Here is a 19,489-nt window from a genome sequence, read left to right as displayed (position 1 = left end):
GGGAGGATGCAACAGCTCAACCTTGTCAAGAATTTGAAGAAAAAAATGCAATTCTATTCCACAGCAGTAGATACTGCATTAAAAAAAAAAACCAACCAGAGTAGGTAACTAAAGTTATGCAAACTTTTTTACACTTGAAGTAAAACAGTTTACTATATACTGTTCTAAGCAAGATTGCAAAATGCATACAAGCATGATCGTCTAATTCTTCCACAATTTAACTTCCTTTGAAAATTATGAGAAGAGAAGGAATGCAATTTAAGCATGAGCAAACTGTTTACACAAGATTAGTACATAAATAGCTCTAATCTCTGCATTCACTTAAAATTTGCCAGTTTCCAACTTAACTTTTTGTATCAAAAATAAAACACTGGGGAAGTTTTTAACTATTATTACTTTACAACATGCAAACTAAACCTCAGGTGTAAATGGGACAGTGCAAGACAGATGTTCTCAAATGAAAATATTTACTTAACATCATTGCTTCAGTTTACTTCATGCATTTCCTAAGACTTTATTTATAAACGATCAGATTCAATTTCATAATACCATGCCCTTCTCTCAAAAGTTTGGTATAAAGAATGCCTTAGAAGGGAGAGCTGCATACCTGAAATTAAAATCAACAAGATTAAAAACTGGAACTCAGAAAGAAAGAGAAAAAACTAAGTTGTCTAATACTGAAAACCAGCCAAAACTTTTATAAAGTTCTAGATGGCAGAAGAAAGCTATGCTTTAAGTAGCATTCTGCACTACTTTCCCAGAAGCATTAAAACATTGAAAAAACCAGCCCTGCAAGTAGAACTGTAAATGTTCCATTTTTAATTTTGTTTGTTTGGGGGTTTAGACTTTTACCTAACAGATGTCAGGCCAAAGCCCCACAAGATGCCAGCAGATGAAAGACAAGCTGTCACTTGAGCAACTATTTACCTTGAAAATTGTCAGCCAATTTTTTGGCCAAATTTAGAATAGCTGAATTACTTCAGCATGACAAAGACTTCAGGTTATGGCAGGAATGGTATGAAGTCCCCACCACAACCAACCACTCCCACTGTCCATAAGCTGGTATAAGTTGATCAGCAGGCGTGATTGTAAACTTCAGTGGTAGCAGGCCCATGAGTCCATTAAGTAGCTGTGAATACTCCTGCAGAGGAGGAGCTGGGAATAAAGATTTAGGAATTAAACCTCGATTTTGCAGTGGCACATCGCGTCAACTCTTGAAAGGAATCCCTTTGACTTTATTCCAACTGCAGACCAACCTGTAAAAGTGTTTGTAGGGTTTTTTATTTTTAAGTAAATGAATCTTCCAGCTGAGTGTTTCCAGGTTGATAAGCAGCAAAGCCCCTTCTTGAGCCAATGCTACCTTCTTTCAGTTCACTCGCTAGTTTCTTCAGATGCTACTGGAATAGCCAAAAGTAGTATTAAAAAAAAATAATAATGTATCCGGCATCTTATAAAAAGTTAAGCAACCTAGATAAGACCTGGTAAAATTGCCTTTTTTTCAAGAAATAATCAATCCAAAATTATGATTCAGTACAGTAATAAATTAGCTGAGACACTATTACAATTAGGTTTTGATTAACACTGTTAAGTCTCTTTTGTCTGGACAATGAGTTTAGGGGAAAAAAATAATCCAGTAACTTAATAGTTCTTTCAAATTGACAAAACTTACAGAATCCACCTGAAAACCAAGTCAATACATTTCAGTACCCTGTATTTCTCCAAAAGGAATGCTATTTTACATGAAATGTTTGAAGAAGAAATCTATAAACTTGCTAATAAAATTAAATACCTTTCTTGAACAGTTAAGCTGCTAAAAAGTGATGTGAGCCATGTGTGTAATGGCTCTTTTTGTAACACACACAATGCAGTATTTTATTACAAAATGCCAACAAGAGGAGTAGATTACTAGAGAGCTTTCTCAGGTTTAATTTCCTCTCAAGAACAGATGACTGAAGCCAGAACACAGGTGAGAAAGATACATCTTTGCCCATGTTTAACACCTAGATACTATTTGATCTAGCTTTTCGTTTTGAAAAACAATGCTGAAGAAAGTTTTGGCTATGACTAACCAATACCCTTCCCTGCACCACAAGACAACACTAAGCACAATGAGGAATATGAAGTCTAATAAACATTCTATGGTAAGCTCAGCCAATGCTTTTCAGAACAAACTCAGTGCAGTGGAAGTCTGCGTATGTCCACCTCGTAAAGCGGACAATTTGGTAGAAGCACAATTACTGGACATTTTTCAAAGAAAACTGTACAGTTACTGGACAAAGCTATTAGCTTTGTATTAGGGTTATGATGACTTTCCATTATGTAAACAAAATGTAGGACCTAGGTAAAGAAATTTTTTCCTCTCACATACTCACAAGAACAGTAAAGATATCCTCTGCTGCTTACTTCAGAAGTGAGGTTTGGAAGAACACCTCTCACACAATGGGCTGTAGCTACCAAAATCTAAAACCTAACACACAGTCATCACAGCTACACAGCTAACACAGCAATCTATGTATTTGGACCCATCTCTGACCCAAGACTAGGAATATGTTATTTTTATTTTTGCCTCAGGTAGAAAAGTTTTGCTAAATGAAAACAGGAAATACAACCCAACTGTATTTGTTATGAAGTGCATTATCTGGGTTGGGGCGAGAAAATACAGGGAAACCCTTCTTACCTTGCCTACCTCTCAGCCTTTAGCTTTTAACTTCTCTCATTCTGCTGTCCCTTCCGCATACCTTCCTCTTTCAGTTTAAGACTAAACTGTTTTTCCTCATTTGCAGATCAGAAGAGCAATGTACCTTTGACTGCAAAAGATTTTCCTATAATTTCATTATCTGCTTCCAACTGCATAATTATTGTTCAACCTGAAGAAAGGGTGCCATACCATATTGTAAGCGGTTATAAATAAAAAGGGGAGGAACATCACTGAAAAAGATTCTTTCAGACAACTTCTATATAGACAAAATAGGAGATGCATATGGAAAAGACACTGAAGGTCAATCAAGAAAATTCAGTCTGATTCTGTTACTTAGAAGCAGTTTCACATTGATCATTACTTTGGAAAAGTGAGGTTTTTTGTAACATAAAGGAGGGACCTATTAAATTCTCCCCAAATCTAGGGGATGGCAGTTTTAATACCTTCCAGTCCATTTACTACTCCTAGACAAGTAGGAAAAATGTCACTATAAATCTCCACCCTATCTTTAATACAACCAGGTGTTTATAGCTATTCATTTCAGGCAATAGTTTCTGATATTAATCTACTGCTTCTGCCTATTTAATCACACTTCATATATTCCATTTACTCTCTTCCCTTCCCATGTGAAACTCCTCACAGGAAAATACAGTTAAGGAATGCCTGATGGAACTCCCTTGCATTTTATTATGAACCACCATTAAAATACTCTCAAGGACCATCAGACAAACTAATACACACAACAAGCTCAACTTCTTTTTCATGCATCTTATCTTTTGGTTCTTCTCTCCTTTTCCCTTCCTTCTTTCTTCTTAAGTTTCTGCTATGCTACTCCACAAGCAATAAAATCAGTTACATGATCCTACACCAAATATAAATCTCAGAAATAAGAAGCTCTCAATCTCTTATTTCACATTAGCCGCAGGGCCCTTTTTCCAGGAGTTAGATTCTGTATCTGAGTTTAGCTGTATTATCATGTACAATACATGCTTTTTGTTACTGATGTCTATGCCTACCTAATGATGTCCTCACGGGTAACAACACGTGATGGAAACAAACCCAGATGTTCTGTGGTCACTGGAAATAAAAAAATTAAAAATCCAGACTACTCAGCAGAGCAAATGCTGTGAGCAGCAACTCATCTGTTTGGTGCGCATGTTGCCTACAAGCCAATGAAGAACAGGCTTATCTAGATCTAGGTCTGGGTAACTTTGCCTTGGTAAGTCCTAATACAGAAGTAACTTTCAAAACAAGATTAACTAAAAAAACATCCCAGATTATTTTAAATTCAAAAGGGAAAGCAAGCTTCCTGACATAGAATATACCAGTATCAATATCTATGTAAGTATCATAATCAGTAGGCTTTTGAAACAAACCCAATTCAGCAGCTCCTCTAGGCATTTTCACTTAACATTGCATTCCTCTTACATGCTTAAATAGGCACACAATACAAAACATTTATGTTTTACTTAAACATTTATGCTTCAGTATCTTAATGAACCAGAACCTTGGATCACATGATTATAGTAAAGCAGTCAGTCCCAAGCTAATTTTTTCAACAGATCCTTCCCAAATCACCTCTACCGCTCACTCAGCCTCTTCTAACTAGCCTGGGCACAACCCAACAATGATGAGATTAAATGGCTTCTGGTACAGCAAAACGTCCTGAACCTCAATCACCCCTTACTCTTTCTTTTAGGTAGCTACACCCTGAAATTTAGAATGCATTGTATCAAATTTACCAAAAATAAACAGGCACATTTATTTTTTCTTACACTAAGAAACACCTACTTTAAGAAAACTGCTTTTCTTCTCTGCTTACAGAGATAAAACACACTGTGAAGTTTATCATTAACAGCAGTACATTCTGAAACGCAATGTAATTAAGTAGTACTGGAAATTCACATATGTTCTTAAGCACAGCCTCCATTTTGATATTTACATGCTCGTTTCACTTATGCATTTTGTACATTGTAGTTACACTGATATTAATTCAGTCGGAAACAAATTTAACAAAACAGCAGATGAATACCACCTCAGGGGGCCTGAACATCTTCAGAGGGAAAAAAATGGTATCAACAGAAATATTTGTATTTTCCATGAAAACTTCATCTATTCAGAACTGGGAACAATGAGGTAATGCTAATGATACTGCTGCCTTAGAAGACTGGTAGTTGATAGATTTCCCCCTTCTCTATTTAGTATGCAGATCTTCTGCATGGTAAGACTTATAAGTGCTGATAAACCCTGTACTAGAAGTGCTGTTAACTAATATGACCAGTTGGGAGTTACAGGAGCTTACACTAAAAGAAGTGAGGTGGGACTATGTTTTACCATTACAGTGGTTTCTAATGCAATAGTAGTTCAAAATAAAATCTATCATCACTATGTTTAACCCCCTGTATTTTGTAGGCTTCCACAGCAAGACAATAATGTTACAATTATCACTAAACCAACTACATGCAATAATGAAACAAAATTTTCTGCAAAAAAATGAATAAAATAAATACCTGCAGGACTGCCAGCATTTTCTCCTTGATGCAGCTGAATACCAGCAGAATCTATAGAGTTTACTGTAACTGTCTGTAGATTTGGCAATTGAGCAGTGCTTAGACTAACTGGAGTTGACGTCAACGCCCCACCTGCTGCAACTTGACCAAGAGTGAGAGTCTGCACAGGGGTTAGAGTTATTTGTTGACCAGGTGCATTCTGAATTTGCAAGTTCTGCAAGTTCTGAACTCCTTGCACTTGAAATGTCTGCCAGGTTATCTGCCCAGAAGGGGTCACTGTTTGTGCCTGAATTAAAAAAGTTCCAGGATTCAGCTGCAGTTGAAGGTTTTGAAGAGCCTGATGAGATACGCTTTGACTTGCTTGCACACCATGGATTGTCTGTTGCGCAATACCTTGTACAATCTGGGCTTGACTGGTTGGCTGCTGAGACTCTTGAAGCTGTATGTGTTGTACAATTGGCTGTGCTGTGGAGACCTGAATATTCTGAGCCTGTGTGTCATCAGAGACTGATGTCTGGATGTAATTTCCCTGAAGATCAGAACTATGAACTTGACCACTAGTTGTGGTCAAGTTGTTTGCATTTTGTTCCAATATACTTGAACTGTCTATGGTAACGGGCAATTGTGATGAAGATGATGTTGGCACAAATAAGTCATTATCAGTGGCGGTTTCTGTAATTTCAGGAGAAACTTGCTCACCAGTCCTTTCAGAAGTATCTGAACTATCCATGGCCTGTCCAGTATTTATCAAGTGCCCATCTGCATTAATGCCTGCTGTCATGGTTTGAGAACCACTGCCAAGTCCCAGAGAATCTAGATCAACACTATTGATGGGTACAAAAGTAATATTTCCTGGCAGTCCAAGAGGGACATTAGCAACAACTTGTGCTTGGCCAGGGAAAGATGAACCACCAATTGCGACTCCCTGAACCTGGACTTGACCAGATTGTGATAAGATATTCTGAATATTAGCTGAAGGTGTTCCAGAGGCAATGATGGCTTGATTAGAGCCAGGAATGATCTGAATTTGACCAGTTTCTTGATTTATACTGCTATTATCAGAAGAGGCTGCAAAGCCAAGTTGAACCTGTTGACCATCCGCTGTCTGGATCTGGGGTATTACTTGGTATTGTACGTTAGACACTGTACCATTCGACGAATCTGATCCTGGTGCAACAGAAAAGATTTGTTGATTTTGCAAACTCTGAATAGGAAGGACATACTGCCCACTTGAAGTTACTGTGGCAGCACCTGGAATCTGTACTATATTACCAGCTTCATCCTTTATAGTGGCAGGAGCTGCAGACAAGACCTCCCATCTATTTGGAGTTGCTGTTAATTGCACAGAAGCCAAATCCCCTGTCTGAATAAAAAGAAAAAAGACAAGAGAAAATTAAAATGAGACATACAGACTATATGCTAGAACAGTCATGCAATTCAACGCTAGAGATTGATGTACTACTGGAAAACATGCAGTGGAGCCCATATGAACAGCAGCAACTGGATTAGAAATATGAAATACGGATTTTGTAAGCGAGCTAACGCCTAAGTCAGGGTAACCAACCTGTGGGTTGAGAGCTGCATGTTGCTCACAAGCAGGTCAAATGCAGCTCCTGTGCCATGGCTACGTCAGGTGACCAGCAGCAGGGTTATTCTGGTGTGGGGGCTGCTGGGTAATCCAAATCCCTGGTAGTGGGAAGAAGGGAGCTGGCAGAGGCTGCTGGAGCTCTCATTACCAGGTTACCCTGAAACTCAGTTATGCTCTTTACCTAGCCTGGCACCTATTGCACAGAAGTGGAGGAATCGCCATGAAGTTAGTGTCACCTGTATCTCCTGGAGCTCCACTGCCTTTTGACTCATATATGCTATAGATATGTAGTGACTCTCAGCAGTACAGAGAGTGTTAAGAGGTCACTTAGTCACACAGTTGGGAAGACTGGATACCTCAGTTTAAGTTACGCATAATACAAAGTCCTAGTATTTATAAGCTTATATGAGTTACTGTTTCACTACAGAAGATGACCTCTAAACGAAGGATTTTTACACAGTTGTATTAGTCATACGTACCTGGGGGGTGGGGGGGGTGGGGGGTCAGGAATCTATCTTCATTAAGTTGGAACAATAGAAAAGGTCAATGTTTCAGAATAGACCCCCCAGACGGTTAAAGATTAAAGAATCTAAGGACTGATGTAGTATGCTTGTTTCTTATTCAGTAAAGAAAAGGTAAATTGCACTTACCTTTCTTTACCAAAGCAAGCTTTTTCAGAATAGAGTGTTAAGAATTAGATTTAACATCTTCCAATGCTTAGCACAGATTTGTGTAGTCAGCCAACCTCGTACTGTAAATAACCATCAATCTAAAAAAGATGTAGTTAAGTTTCTCCTTATCTGTTTAACGGCACTACAGTAAACCAATGGAATATTTGATATACTTGATATAAACTTGATATTTAGCAACAATTAAGTAACTTGTCTTACAACTCATTCAGCTCTGTGAAACAGATTTGGCTCTTTGGCAGAGTCCACAGGACACACGAAAAAGCTCTAGTTTGTCCTTCTGCACTGATCCTGTGATCACTCCTGGCAGGGAAGTTACAGGAGCATATCGCAGCCTCCTTCTGATGCTGCACTCCGCACTCTGACTTCCTTTAGAATAAAACCTGGATATGCAAAATACAGCACACAGCTTATTCTTCCCTAACATGGCATTGAGACGTAACCAGCCTGAATGAATCCATCCTGAGGCATGCATCTGAGTGAATTCAGTTCACAGTGTAGGCTGGGACTTTGCTAGTTTCACTTTCCTTTTAGGAACTGTGACATGAAAATGTTTACACGTACAAGAAAAATACTCTTTTTAAGTCTGAGTACTTAATTAGAGAAAGTTTTACTGTGCTTGGCAAGCTTCATTTCCAATAAGGAAACACATATCTTGGTTCTAAATTCCTCTCAAAAGCTGTACAAATAAAAATTGCAAATAAAAAAAGCATGCTAGCCTTCTTTTGCCCTCAAAGATATAATCTTTCAGCTAGAGTTTATTAGTGAATAGATACAGCATCACCAGAACAAAACAAATTGTATGGCCTTAATGCTTCAAGGATCAGAAAGATAAAAAGGAGTAACAGTAATTCCATTTTATTATTTTCTTTTCCTCTTTAGCCTTTCGATTTAAATAACATATTTAAATCCTTCAGTCTTTCAATCTTATAATTTATGAGATTAGAAAATATGCAATATTCCATATCATACCATCTTACCTAGTAAAAGGCAAAAAATTCCATTCTCCTCTGCTACCACATTAGCTTTAGACACTTGTGTTTAATGTTGTTTACACATAAGTACTGGTTGCTGAAATGCTGCTAAGAAAGTTCGTTAAGTACTCAATTCACTAGTATATAAATACTTATTAACTGAAGGTTTTATAAAGTATCAAAAGACCCATAAAAGTCATGGGTAAACATCAATCAGAAAATACCAAAAGCAAAAATGTGATTGTTGTATGCTTAATGTGTGTCATTATAAATGTATAATATAATTTGCTGATAGTATCTGTTAGAACAAGAGAGAAATTGAAAGTAATGGGAACCATTACAAGTCTGATGTAATTTCTCACTGATTTAAGACTATGTACAAGCAAATGCTGAATGTTTAGGTTATACCTGGACTGACCTAATACGCAATAGTATGTCTACTCATACATACATGAGTATCCTCCACAGAAATAGTTCAAAGGCAACCTGTCTCCTTCATGATAGACCTACATGATTATTGTCCTCCCTCCCCAAACACATGTTGATTTCCATATTGCCACTCAATGGCTTTTGCCCTTTTCATGTCAGACACCCATCTCTCCTCACCTTTTTATGATCTAATGACATCTTCCCTCAAATCATGCTTTGTAAGGGTTTTAGCTCAACAGACCATTCTTTTAGTACATGCACTTGCCAGTCCATGGAGAAGTTCAGGGTAGTCATGCATGTGGATATGAAGCTATTGCTACACATGGTACGTGAAATGCCTGTTACTCACATGTTGCTCTTACAGCTGGCTGTATCAGACACTACCAGATGAATCATGAGAAGGGAGGGGCAAAAAGAGGGTGAGTCTTCCAAGAAGCTATCTGGCAGCTATCAAAATTACTAGTATTAAAGCATGAAAACCCCTGTATGGTAATGAATATTTGAAGATGGTCTCAACCTAAACTGCTCATCAACCTGTCATAACAAGCTTGACTGTTACACTCTTTCTCAAAGTCTGCTGAGCTAGTAGGACATTTCTTAGACTCCTTTTCCTACTAAAACAAGCAGTAACCTTTCGCTGTGTCCTCAAGCTATTAAGCATTGCTGTAGCAACTCGAAGTTCTACCACTGATGTACAAGCAGCAACATCTACAGTCCACTCACTTACTGATCTTTAAAGCACAGTTGTAGTAGACCAGAGTTTGTTTGCTGTCTCCCAGCCATCTGTGAAAAATACTTAAGAGGTCAGAGATAAAGCAACAGCTATTTTCCTTATCAACTGATACTCAGACAACAGTTAGTTGGAAACTGCTCCTTTAAGAAAAGGCTTAACGGTTGCAATCCAAAGGCTCTGTGTCAAGAGGAGGGGACAAAGATCTGAGGAAAGTTCAGCTTTAGCAGTACTCAGCCAAGGAGGACAGAACAGGAAGCAATGAGGAATTCACTGGAAGCAGTATCAGGAAACAAGAGAGACGGGAGCAAAGCAAAGAGAGTAGCTGGCACAAGGCATGGGAAGAATTAAAATCAAATGATACCACCACCTGAAGAACAGTTAAGTACCACCAAAGAGTGGAAACAACCACCTCCCTTCAGCCTGTCTTTTGATTCTTTAGCAGGCTTTGTATAATTTCCAGTGGGTAAAATAAGAAGATCTCTCTAAGCCAAAATTCCCATCCCTGAAGAATAAGGGGTCATGATAAATAAAAAAATCTAGTAATTGTCTTTTTCACTTTATTCAGAGAAAATTAAAGCAACATTAAGTCAAATGTGGAAGGATATAAGAGGAATGCATACAGAAGACAAAATACCTTTAAAAAGTGATCTAAACCATATTGAGGGATGAGACTTGGGTTGAAAAAAATAAAACATCCTTCACCAAAGCAAAACAGGAAAGGGGAGAAACACCCCTGTAAGAACTGGTATATGTTGTAGGCACCTACATTTCAACATGCCAGATGTGATCAACTGGACACATGCCATTACCCATCAGTATTTTATTGCTAAAGAACCACCACACGTTTATCTGTGCTGGTCTATTGTGGACTGCTTTTTGCTGCACTTTTCAGAAAGTCACTTTTGCCCCATTTAGTCCTGGAGCAAAAGCATCAGCAAAACAAGCAGAGGTGGCCAGATAATGAGTCACGAGCTCCTAAACATTTAAAAATCACATACCTAATGAAGAAGATTGGCCAGTGTCTCATCCAAATTGTTGTTTTATGAAAGAGTTAGGGCTCTAATGCATGAGTTTAATACCATGTGTTTACTAAGCTACAGTAAACTATCTGTGCATTCTTAGGTCATTACAGATGTAAGATAAAATGCACTTGCTTCAACTCTCTCATTAAGGTATGAGCTAATACATTCTATCTTGTATTTGCCACAAGTTAAAAACATGTTCAAGATCAGTCACTGTGGTTCAGATGACACAAAGCTGCTTGTTAAGGCAAATTAACTCTGTTGCATGTTTCAGTCCTCTGCCAATGAAGCCACTTAATTCAGAGAAATACACTTGCCCAAATCAAAAGTTTAGAGAGAATCAAAGAATGTTTCAGGTAAAAAGTATTACCTGGGGCTGCTTAAAATGTTATTTTACAAGACAATTCCAATCCAGTGAAATATATTTAAAATTTAGTTGTGTCTCATTTAAGGAATGTCTGCATCTTTTTGCTTGAGATGGACAACTGGACCCAAAACTTTAATAGCTTGTTTTTAATCAGAAGTTCAGAACATGTCTATAAATTAAGACTATAAAACATCCCTGACATTAGTAGAAACAAGAAAGATGCAATATTAAGGAATGAGACATGAAAACAAGGGGGCACTTTTAACTGTATTGTAAGTAACTTCATTTATTAATTATTAATCTATATATGTGTATTAATCCCCATATAACTGCATACCAAACTATAATTCTGCATAGAGTTTTGTGTGAAATGGTTCATTTTCCTTGTGCCTTCAAGTCAGATGCAGAAGGCTCTACCAAATCATCAAGAAGAACAAGAAAGAGAACCTGGGGCCAGTCAGCCTCAACTTGATCTTTGAGAAGGCAATGGAACAAATAACCTTGAAAATAACTTCCAAATACTCTTGGGGAAAAAAAAAAAAAAAAAAGAAAAAAAAGATGGTGATCAGAAGCAGTCAGCCTAGACTTGGGAAGGAGAAATAATGCTTATTCAACTAACCTGACAACCTTCTACGATGAGATGACTGACTTGGTAGATGGGGTTAGACAGGGGATATTATTTACTACTACTTTAGTCAGGCTTTTGAACCTGCCCCCATAACATAAGAAGAAATTTTTTTTTTATTTTTTTTTACAGTAAGGGTGATCAAACACTGGAACAGGCTGCCCAGAGAGGCTGTGGAATTCTCCGTCCTTGGAGATACTCAAAACCCACAAGACAAAGTCCTGAGCAACCTGCTCTTGTTGATCGTGCTTTGAGCAAGGGGGTTAGACCAGACAATCTCCAGAGATTCTTACTAGCCTCAACTGTTCCATGGTATCTTACACTTACTAGTGTTTAAATATCAGAAAGAGAACTTTTTGGTTTATGCTGTCTTTACATACGTAAGTGTTTTAAAACATATATTTTCTTACTTTCTCTAAAACTGTAACAAGAAATGAAACAGAAATTTTTAAGGACATTCTTAAAGCACCTGTAAAAGAACTTCTACACTTGGTTCTGATCCAGCCCTAGGAAGACATAATTGGAATGCAAAAATCAAAGAACATTTTAAAAGGTGAGCTTCTGGACAGCAGCAGGAAAAATATACTTAGGCACTACATTCAACCTGAAACTTCTCTGTTCTGCAAAAGTATAAAACAGAGAAGCAAGACAATACCAGGCAGACTTTTCTATGGTGGCTGAACACACTCTGGTGCATCTGTTCACATCCAGAAATGTAGCATCAGGAAGCTGTATTATCATCCATAAAGGAGAAAAAAGATGTCAGAGTAACTTTGAGCTTCCTCAAAACCATCATACAGGCCAGAGAACTGAGAAGTATGGACAACCCTGACACATGGCATTCATCCATATTTTTGCCTAGCAGAAAACATGGAATTTAAAATGCCTTCATACTTCTCTGTCCTATCAGCACTATTACCATTTCCACCTAAACTGAGGTTAAGCTACTTGCATCTCAGATGGTTGAAGCACTGTTCTGAAGCATAAACAAACTGGAATCCCACATTTTCATTAAGTTCCGTGAAGCACTGAAACTAAATTCTAAAGCTCCAGATATGCCAAAGCAGTTTTACAACACTCAACCTTTATTTGTAAAAGATACAAATGCTTTGTCTACAGCAGAGAAACGATACTCATCTTCCCCGCGCATTGCTAGTTATTAACCTCTCCAAATGTTTTCCACATATAGTTGGTAAGCAATATTCATTCCCCCCTGCTTTTTTTGCACTTTTTTTTTTTTTTTAAGACTAAAGAATCAGTGCAGCCTGCAGTGCACTAGATGCAACTACATACTACAACTGGGGCAGTCACTTCTGACAGTTCCCATTCTTCGACTTTCTCAGCCAGCCTGCCACTTTTCACAATTCACCCGCCTTCCAGCCCTCCCACCCCATCCTCACATCAGTCTTGCACTGTATCCTCACCTATGCAAGTCATGCCCAGCACAAGAATGGCCCCTGGAGCATGATAGTTAAGACAGTGTCTTTAGCTTTGCGTTGCAATGAAGAGAACATAAATAACTGATTATCATCTCAACTTTGTAGCTTCTTAAACAGTCATCTGACCATGAGACAACCGTATAACTGACCATCAAGACTCTGACCTAAATTTCAGACTCCTCCTCTTCTGTCTTCTCCCCTACGCACAGCTCTGCCATCTTCTGCTTTGCTTGTTTTTACCAAATGCTAAAATCTTTGCTGATGTTTAAACTGGAATGAAACTATAGAATATTTATAACTAGACGAAAAAGAATCCTAAACATGAAACTTTAAAGTAGAATTATTAGTCAATGGCAAACAATGAAAAAGCAAGACCCAAACTAAAACTTCTCAGACTTTAAATTCCCAAGAGAAAGAAAGCCATCCAGAGAAGTCAAAACATACGAGCAGTCATTCTAGGTCATATCATCCCAGCAAGGCTTTAACACATACCATCTGGCAGCAATATTCAAGGGGAAGTTTCCATGGCAAGTGTTTGAACCAACCATGGATGCAGCAGTATGGCAACTGAGGAAAAGATTCTCAGCTAAGGAAGCCATAAACTCAAGGCCACCTACATTAAAACCAAACACCAGCAGGCAAAACACAAAGCACCTGTCAGATAATTGTAGGCAAATAAATCACTGTGTCAAAGCCTAAGCTAAAAGACTGCAATCTCCATCAACATACATAGATGACATCAGCAGTAATGGCTGCTAGTACTTTGTCATCCAAAAGTAAATACAGCTCTAACTAGAATCCACAGCCAAGCTGAAAACCTTGTGGACTACAGGCAGCCCGCCCAGTTCATTGACAGGATGGAAGGAAGGAGAGGGCTGAGTTTAGTTGTCAACAGCCTTTTTCACTTGCTTTCCATACCAAGCAGTTGCCACTTTCATTACTCTTTTTATTTTCACACTAATACTTTCACTGGCATAGAGTGGCATCCACTTCAACAGCAGGCTTGCATTCAGATACCAACACAGAATCATAGAATAATTTCAGTTGGGAAGGACCTCTGAAGGTCATTTGACCCAACCCCTGGGCTAAAAGTAGGGCCAACTAGATTGCAGCAAACACAATCAGATTTGCTCCAGCTCTTCCCCAAATCCCAGACATGCAATATTCCCTGTGTTCCTATGGGAGTTTTGTTGTTGCTGTTGCTTTTAAATCATACTGCTGGTCCTTGGGGAGCAGCTGCAGCATACCATTTCAGCCAGGAGAGCAATATGCAATAACTGGCTAGCCTAGTATACTGGCTCCAGCCCTGCCAGTTCCTACCAAGCAAATGTCAGTAAAGCATTAACAAAATAACCCGAAAAACACAGCATCACTACCCCTATACATGCAAGCTCTTCAAACGCTTCTAAAAGGAAATGCCTAGTTTAACTTCTACTATCCATTTATATGGATTGAGAGTTCTACCAGACGTTCAGCAGTCAGAACTGCAATCTGGGTATAGAAGATACTGGGATAGGGCCGCCTCCCCATCACTGCATTAGGCACCATCACCCATACACAAATATCACACTGATTCAGCTATACTCCTGAGAAAGGGATGAGCATCACAAACCCCAGGAAGACAACATGCCTGTGTCCAGGCATATAGATTTCATTTTCCATATGAGTTATGAGGTACTTCCAATTTAAACCTTTTTAGTTCTTCCTTCTTCCACCCCCCGATAAGATACACTAACAGGACCAGAAAAAAAAATATCTTTATTGCACTAAATCCCTTTTGGCATTCTGTTTTTCACAAGGAATATATTTCAGGGACTTAAGTCCTTTCCCTCCCTTTATTAAGGTCATCTTAACTCCAGTGTCTAGTTCAGCTACTGTAAGTATCTTCTAAAATTTATATTTAGTTTCCACCCTAAATACTCTGAATCATTCAAGAGCTATGTTGTAAGAGTGTAAAAATTACCAGAATGCTATAAGCTAACTCACAGCAGATATGTAGGAGGGGCCTAGCTGTATGTATGAAAAGTAGTGAGTTTATATTCATATTCTGTTTTAACTAAGATTTTGGCTTCTCTTGAATTGCTTCCGCCTTGCCCTGAAAAGCCCCTTATAAATAAACATTACAACAGATGAATTTAACAGTAATAAAGAAGTTCTATTTCAAAATCACTTTGTCCATTTTGAACTATCAAGAACCATTTGTCCTGTACTAGCACCCAAGTACCCTGTCAGACCTAGCAATGCTCATGCTCGGTGACCAACCCATCCAACAAGATGCACAATTCCAGCTTTAAAACAAGAAGAACCTTAAGGCAGAAATAGGAAAGCAAGCTATCATTTAAGCATTGTTCATTTCTCAGTATGTATGTTTATGCAAGAGACAGATCCAACATTCCAATTTTCAGCACTGTATGTATCTGGTATTACCAGTGAAATCTTAGAGGTATCAGGCATTTAACGTCTGGAAAGATTTTTAAAAACATACTGCTTAATAAATGTGTTCCGCAAAAAAGACACTTGAAAGGGGGTCAGAATCTTAATATATTTTCGAGCTCTGTCATTAGTCTGCAACCTGCTGCGTGACCTTAGACAACTATTTCGCTTCAGCTTCCCTTTATGTAAAGTAAGATGAAATGTACAGACGCAAAGTATTTTAAAGTTTAGCAGTCAAGTATTTAGTGAACTTAACATTAACATTAACCTTTTGACACTTGTTAAAAAGCTTGCCAAAGCCACTTTGTCCACCAGTGCAATGCTTTGCATTTTTTCCTTCTATTTGCAGAATCCTAAAAGCATACAAGGTGGTTGTATAGGAAATTTAAAAACCAAGATTTACAAACAAACAAACAAACAAGAAACAGGGTGGTTTTGCTCATTTTAAAACTTTTTTGCAAAAATACATAAATAAATAGAATTGTAGATGTAATATATGTGCTCTCCCGAGGACCAAGGCCAAAAAAGACTTCATCTAAGACTAAGGCCAAAAAAAGACTTCATCATGTCATTTTAAAACACATTTTGGAACTCCCTTTTAAAATACCGATATTTTTAGGTATCAGTTATTTAGAAACGCACCATCTCTTATTTTTATGAGCATATGTCAACAAGAGAGTTTAGCTAGACCGATTAAGGAACATGTGAGCTTCCATTAGGCTTTTGTTATGGAGATTGTTAAACTCGCTTCAACAAGAATACATTTCTAGTCTGCAAGATCCATCTCATCACACAAGGTCACAAGGTCATCAAGGCTCCTTTCAGAGCCGACAGCACATGAGAGAGGACAGAAATTAGGTTTGCAATACGAGGGACTGCACGATAACTGCACCTAGAAAAAACAGCGTCGACAGAGGAAGCAGCTTTCCACCACCGCGTTCGCTCCTAAACAGCCATTTTACTTCTAACTACATCCTTCCCTACAGCCAGCCTTCATTTTGTGTTCCTGCCTGGGTGCGCAGCTCCAGGCTGGGAGCTAAGGAGAGGATACCGGGGGTGTGCTCAGGTGGAGGTGAGATGCCTCCCAGCCTCGCCGGGTGCCGAGCGAGCCGCTCCGGTGCCAGAGCCGGGGGAGGGAGGTTTCCCGCCTCCCCCCCGTTTTTGAAAGTAAATGAAGGCGCCGCTCCCAATGGCGGGGGAGGGGGGAGCTAGGCTCCCTCCTCCTCCCGGGAGCCCGGCTCCTCCTGGAGAGGCAGGGGAGCCCGGGGACCCCTCTCCTGGCAGGTCGGCCCTGCTATCGTCCCTCCCCCCGGGCGGGCAGTGCCGCGTGTCCCGTCCCTCCCCCCGGGCGGGCGGGCTGGCTGGCTGTGCTGTCTCTCCCCCCGGCAGGCCGTGCGAGAGCGGCGGGGCGGGCACTCACCGCTCCGGCAGAGTGAGAGGCAGCGGCGGCGGCGGCGGCCTCATCCTCCTCCGGCGACGGCGGGCCGATCTTGCTGCAGGTGGCCGCCAGCAGAGCGAGCGGTGACGGCTGAGCGTCCTACCCACAATGGGCGGGTTCAGGGAGAGAAAGTGGGTGGCGGTTAGTGCGGGACAGCGACCGGGCTCCTCGCAGACGCGCACACAGGAAGCGGCGGCGGCGGCACCGGCTCCCGCACCCGCTCACAACGTGTCACCCGGGGGAGGGGGGGAAGGGGCCCGGCCGGGCCTGCGCTTACCTGGGGGGCGGCCGCCCCGGCGGAGGCCGAGGCGGCGCCGTTGCCGTGCTGGAGATATTCGCTGTGGCTGCTGCTGTCCACGTCTAAGGCAGCCATTTCCTCTTGTTTCACGGGCTTCTCGGGAGCTGCGGGCACAGCGGGGAGGGGGAGGGGAGAGTCACTGACGGGAGCGATCACCCCCCTCCCTCTCCCTCCCTCCCTCCCCCCCCCCCCTAACCCCAGCGCTCCCCCCGCCCTCCCGCACGGAGCCCTCCTCCTCCTCCTCCTCCTCCTCCCCGTGCTGCTGCCCCTGCCCCTCTTCTCCCTCCTCCCCCTGCTCCTCCTGCTGCTGCTCTCAGTGCCGCTCTCGCCTCGCTCGCACACGGACGCTCCGGGGCCGGAGCGGGGACGCGCAGGGCCGGAGCAGGAGCAGGGAGCCCCGCGGGGCGGTTCGGTCGGTGCGTACGTACCGGTCATGGTGTGAGTGCGAGCGGCCGGCTGGCTGGCTGGGCGGGAGGCAGGCAGGCAGGCTGGCTGGCTCGCACACAGGCCCTGCTGGCTGGGGCTAGGCGGCTGCCGCCGGGGACATGCTTATTGTGCTCACGGGCTGAAGCGGCGGCGGCGGCCCGAGCCTACTCCGGGGTTTTTTTTCCTATTTTGATTGACGGTGCGGGAAAGCCGAAAGGTGGGGCTTGCAGCGGGAGAGGGGGCCCGGCCGACACCGCCGCCCGCCCGCCCGCCTGCCAGCCCGGAACTCCCGCCTACGCCCGCGCGCGCGCGCGCTCATTGGCTGCGCTTCGCCGCCGCCGTCGCTCGCACTGGCCGCCGGGCCTGCCAGTCACCCGCCAGGGGCGGTGGGGGCGCCCCATGCCGAGGCGGCTTCCTGTTTGCCAGGGCTTGTGCGAGGAACAATGAGCGGGACCCGCCGAGAGCCCGCGGCCTGCTCCGGCCCGGGCCCGCGCGGCCCCCGCGCCGCGGGGAGGCGGCCCAGCCGCCGCGCTACCCCGCCGCCGCCACTGCGCCGGGGCGACGCGGTCGCCGGGGCCTGGCCGCCCGCCCGCGCCGCAGGGGTCAGCGCAGAGGCACAGCTGCGCGGCGGCGCGCTCCCCCCGCCCCCCCCCCGTTCCCCCGCCGCGCAGGCGGCGCGGTGCGCCTGTGCCCGGGAGGCGCCGGGCTGGAGCCGCGCTCGTTTGAAATCTCCCTGACTGGGGTATCACTCACGAGTGGCGACAGCCGCGGCTCCGGGGGGGAGGCCGCGCAGAGCCCTGCCCGCCGCCAGCGCTGCCGCCGCGCTTTGTCCCCGCCGGCGCTAAAATGTCGGCGCGCCTGCCCCAGGGGAGCCGGCCGCCCGGGCAGGCCGTGGCTGGCGGCCGCCCCCCGGTGCGGGACGGGGGCTGGGGTCAGCGGCGGCCCCTGGCTGGCGGCGCGTCCCGGCCCGGCGCCACGCCTCGGTGGCCGGCCCGCGGCCGTTGCGTAACGTGCTGGCTGCGGCGGGCTCGCACCTGGCTGCCCCGGCGGGCCGAGGCTGAAAAGCGCCATTGCCTCCTCTCTGAAACAAAACCCCTGGAGAGTCAGGCCGCAAGTGAGATTTTAAGGCGACCCGGCCTTCCGACGGGAGTGTCGGTGGTGACAACGTGCTGTGCTCGGGGCCGGGGAGCCAAGCATTGGCACGGATCGAGCGTTTATGCCAGCAGGTTTTATTTTAGCCCTCTTGAGGGGAGCTACTGAGATTCCCCTCACCACCGGCTTGCTGCCCTGGCCCTCGCATTATGCAACACAAAGGAAAGCTGGAGCCCTGGGGTTGCTAAACGAAGACAGGAAATACGTTTAAAACATTATATACAAGATACAGAAACGGTTATTGGTGGGACCTGCTTCTTTGTTACACCACGGGGCCTGCGGAGGGTTCCGGTGAAGGGGAACGGCCGCCTGTCCTTGCATCCAAAGGCATGTGCAGGGCGGCAGGACCGGTATGCGTAGGGTGAGGTGGCGATTTTGGCCCTTAGCTTGTAAAGCCCCCAGATGAATGAATTTTTCTGAGTTACCTTCTGTTTGGTGTTCCAGCGAGTTTGTGAATGAGGCTGAAAAGTGTTGGACTGAAGAACTCAAACCTACTTTCCAGTAACTGTAATGTGATTGTCACTGAGAATTACCTAGGAGGTACGGGGAGCCTAGTCTCGTATGTCCATAGCTGTCCTAAGTAGTTGAGGGCACAGGCTGCCCAGATAAACCCCAGGAGAAGTTAGTAACTAGGAAACCTAGAAACACGGTCAGGATTTTCAAGAGCC

General features: G+C 43.0%; 1 protein-coding gene across 5 annotated transcripts in view; it reads right to left on the bottom strand.

Moving 5' to 3' along the window:
• SP3 (Sp3 transcription factor) overlaps positions 1–18,570 on the bottom strand; it is a 37,047-nt gene extending 18,477 nt beyond the window's left edge. Inside the window, exons 1-4 of one of the 5 annotated variants that reach the window (XM_055813132.1) lie at positions 17,672–18,567; positions 17,223–17,347; positions 16,928–17,044; positions 5,209–6,571 (exon numbers count right to left, since the gene is read on the bottom strand). In XM_055813132.1, the coding sequence (XP_055669107.1) occupies positions 5,209–6,571; positions 16,928–17,044; positions 17,223–17,347; positions 17,672–17,678 (1,612 nt within the window). In that variant the 5' untranslated portion in view covers positions 17,679–18,567. Of the gene's footprint in view, positions 1–5,208; positions 6,572–9,065; positions 12,024–16,927; positions 17,045–17,222 lie in introns of those variants that run through there. The other 4 variants (XM_055813131.1, XM_055813130.1, XM_013298880.3 and 1 more) reach the window with 4 other exon arrangements.
• Positions 18,571–19,489: the final 919 nt, after the last annotated feature.

This window comes from Falco peregrinus, chromosome 8 (assembly GCF_023634155.1).
Source record: "Falco peregrinus isolate bFalPer1 chromosome 8, bFalPer1.pri, whole genome shotgun sequence".
Lineage (NCBI taxonomy): Eukaryota > Metazoa > Chordata > Aves > Falconiformes > Falconidae > Falco > Falco peregrinus.
This window is presented reverse-complemented; position numbering and strand designations above follow the sequence as displayed.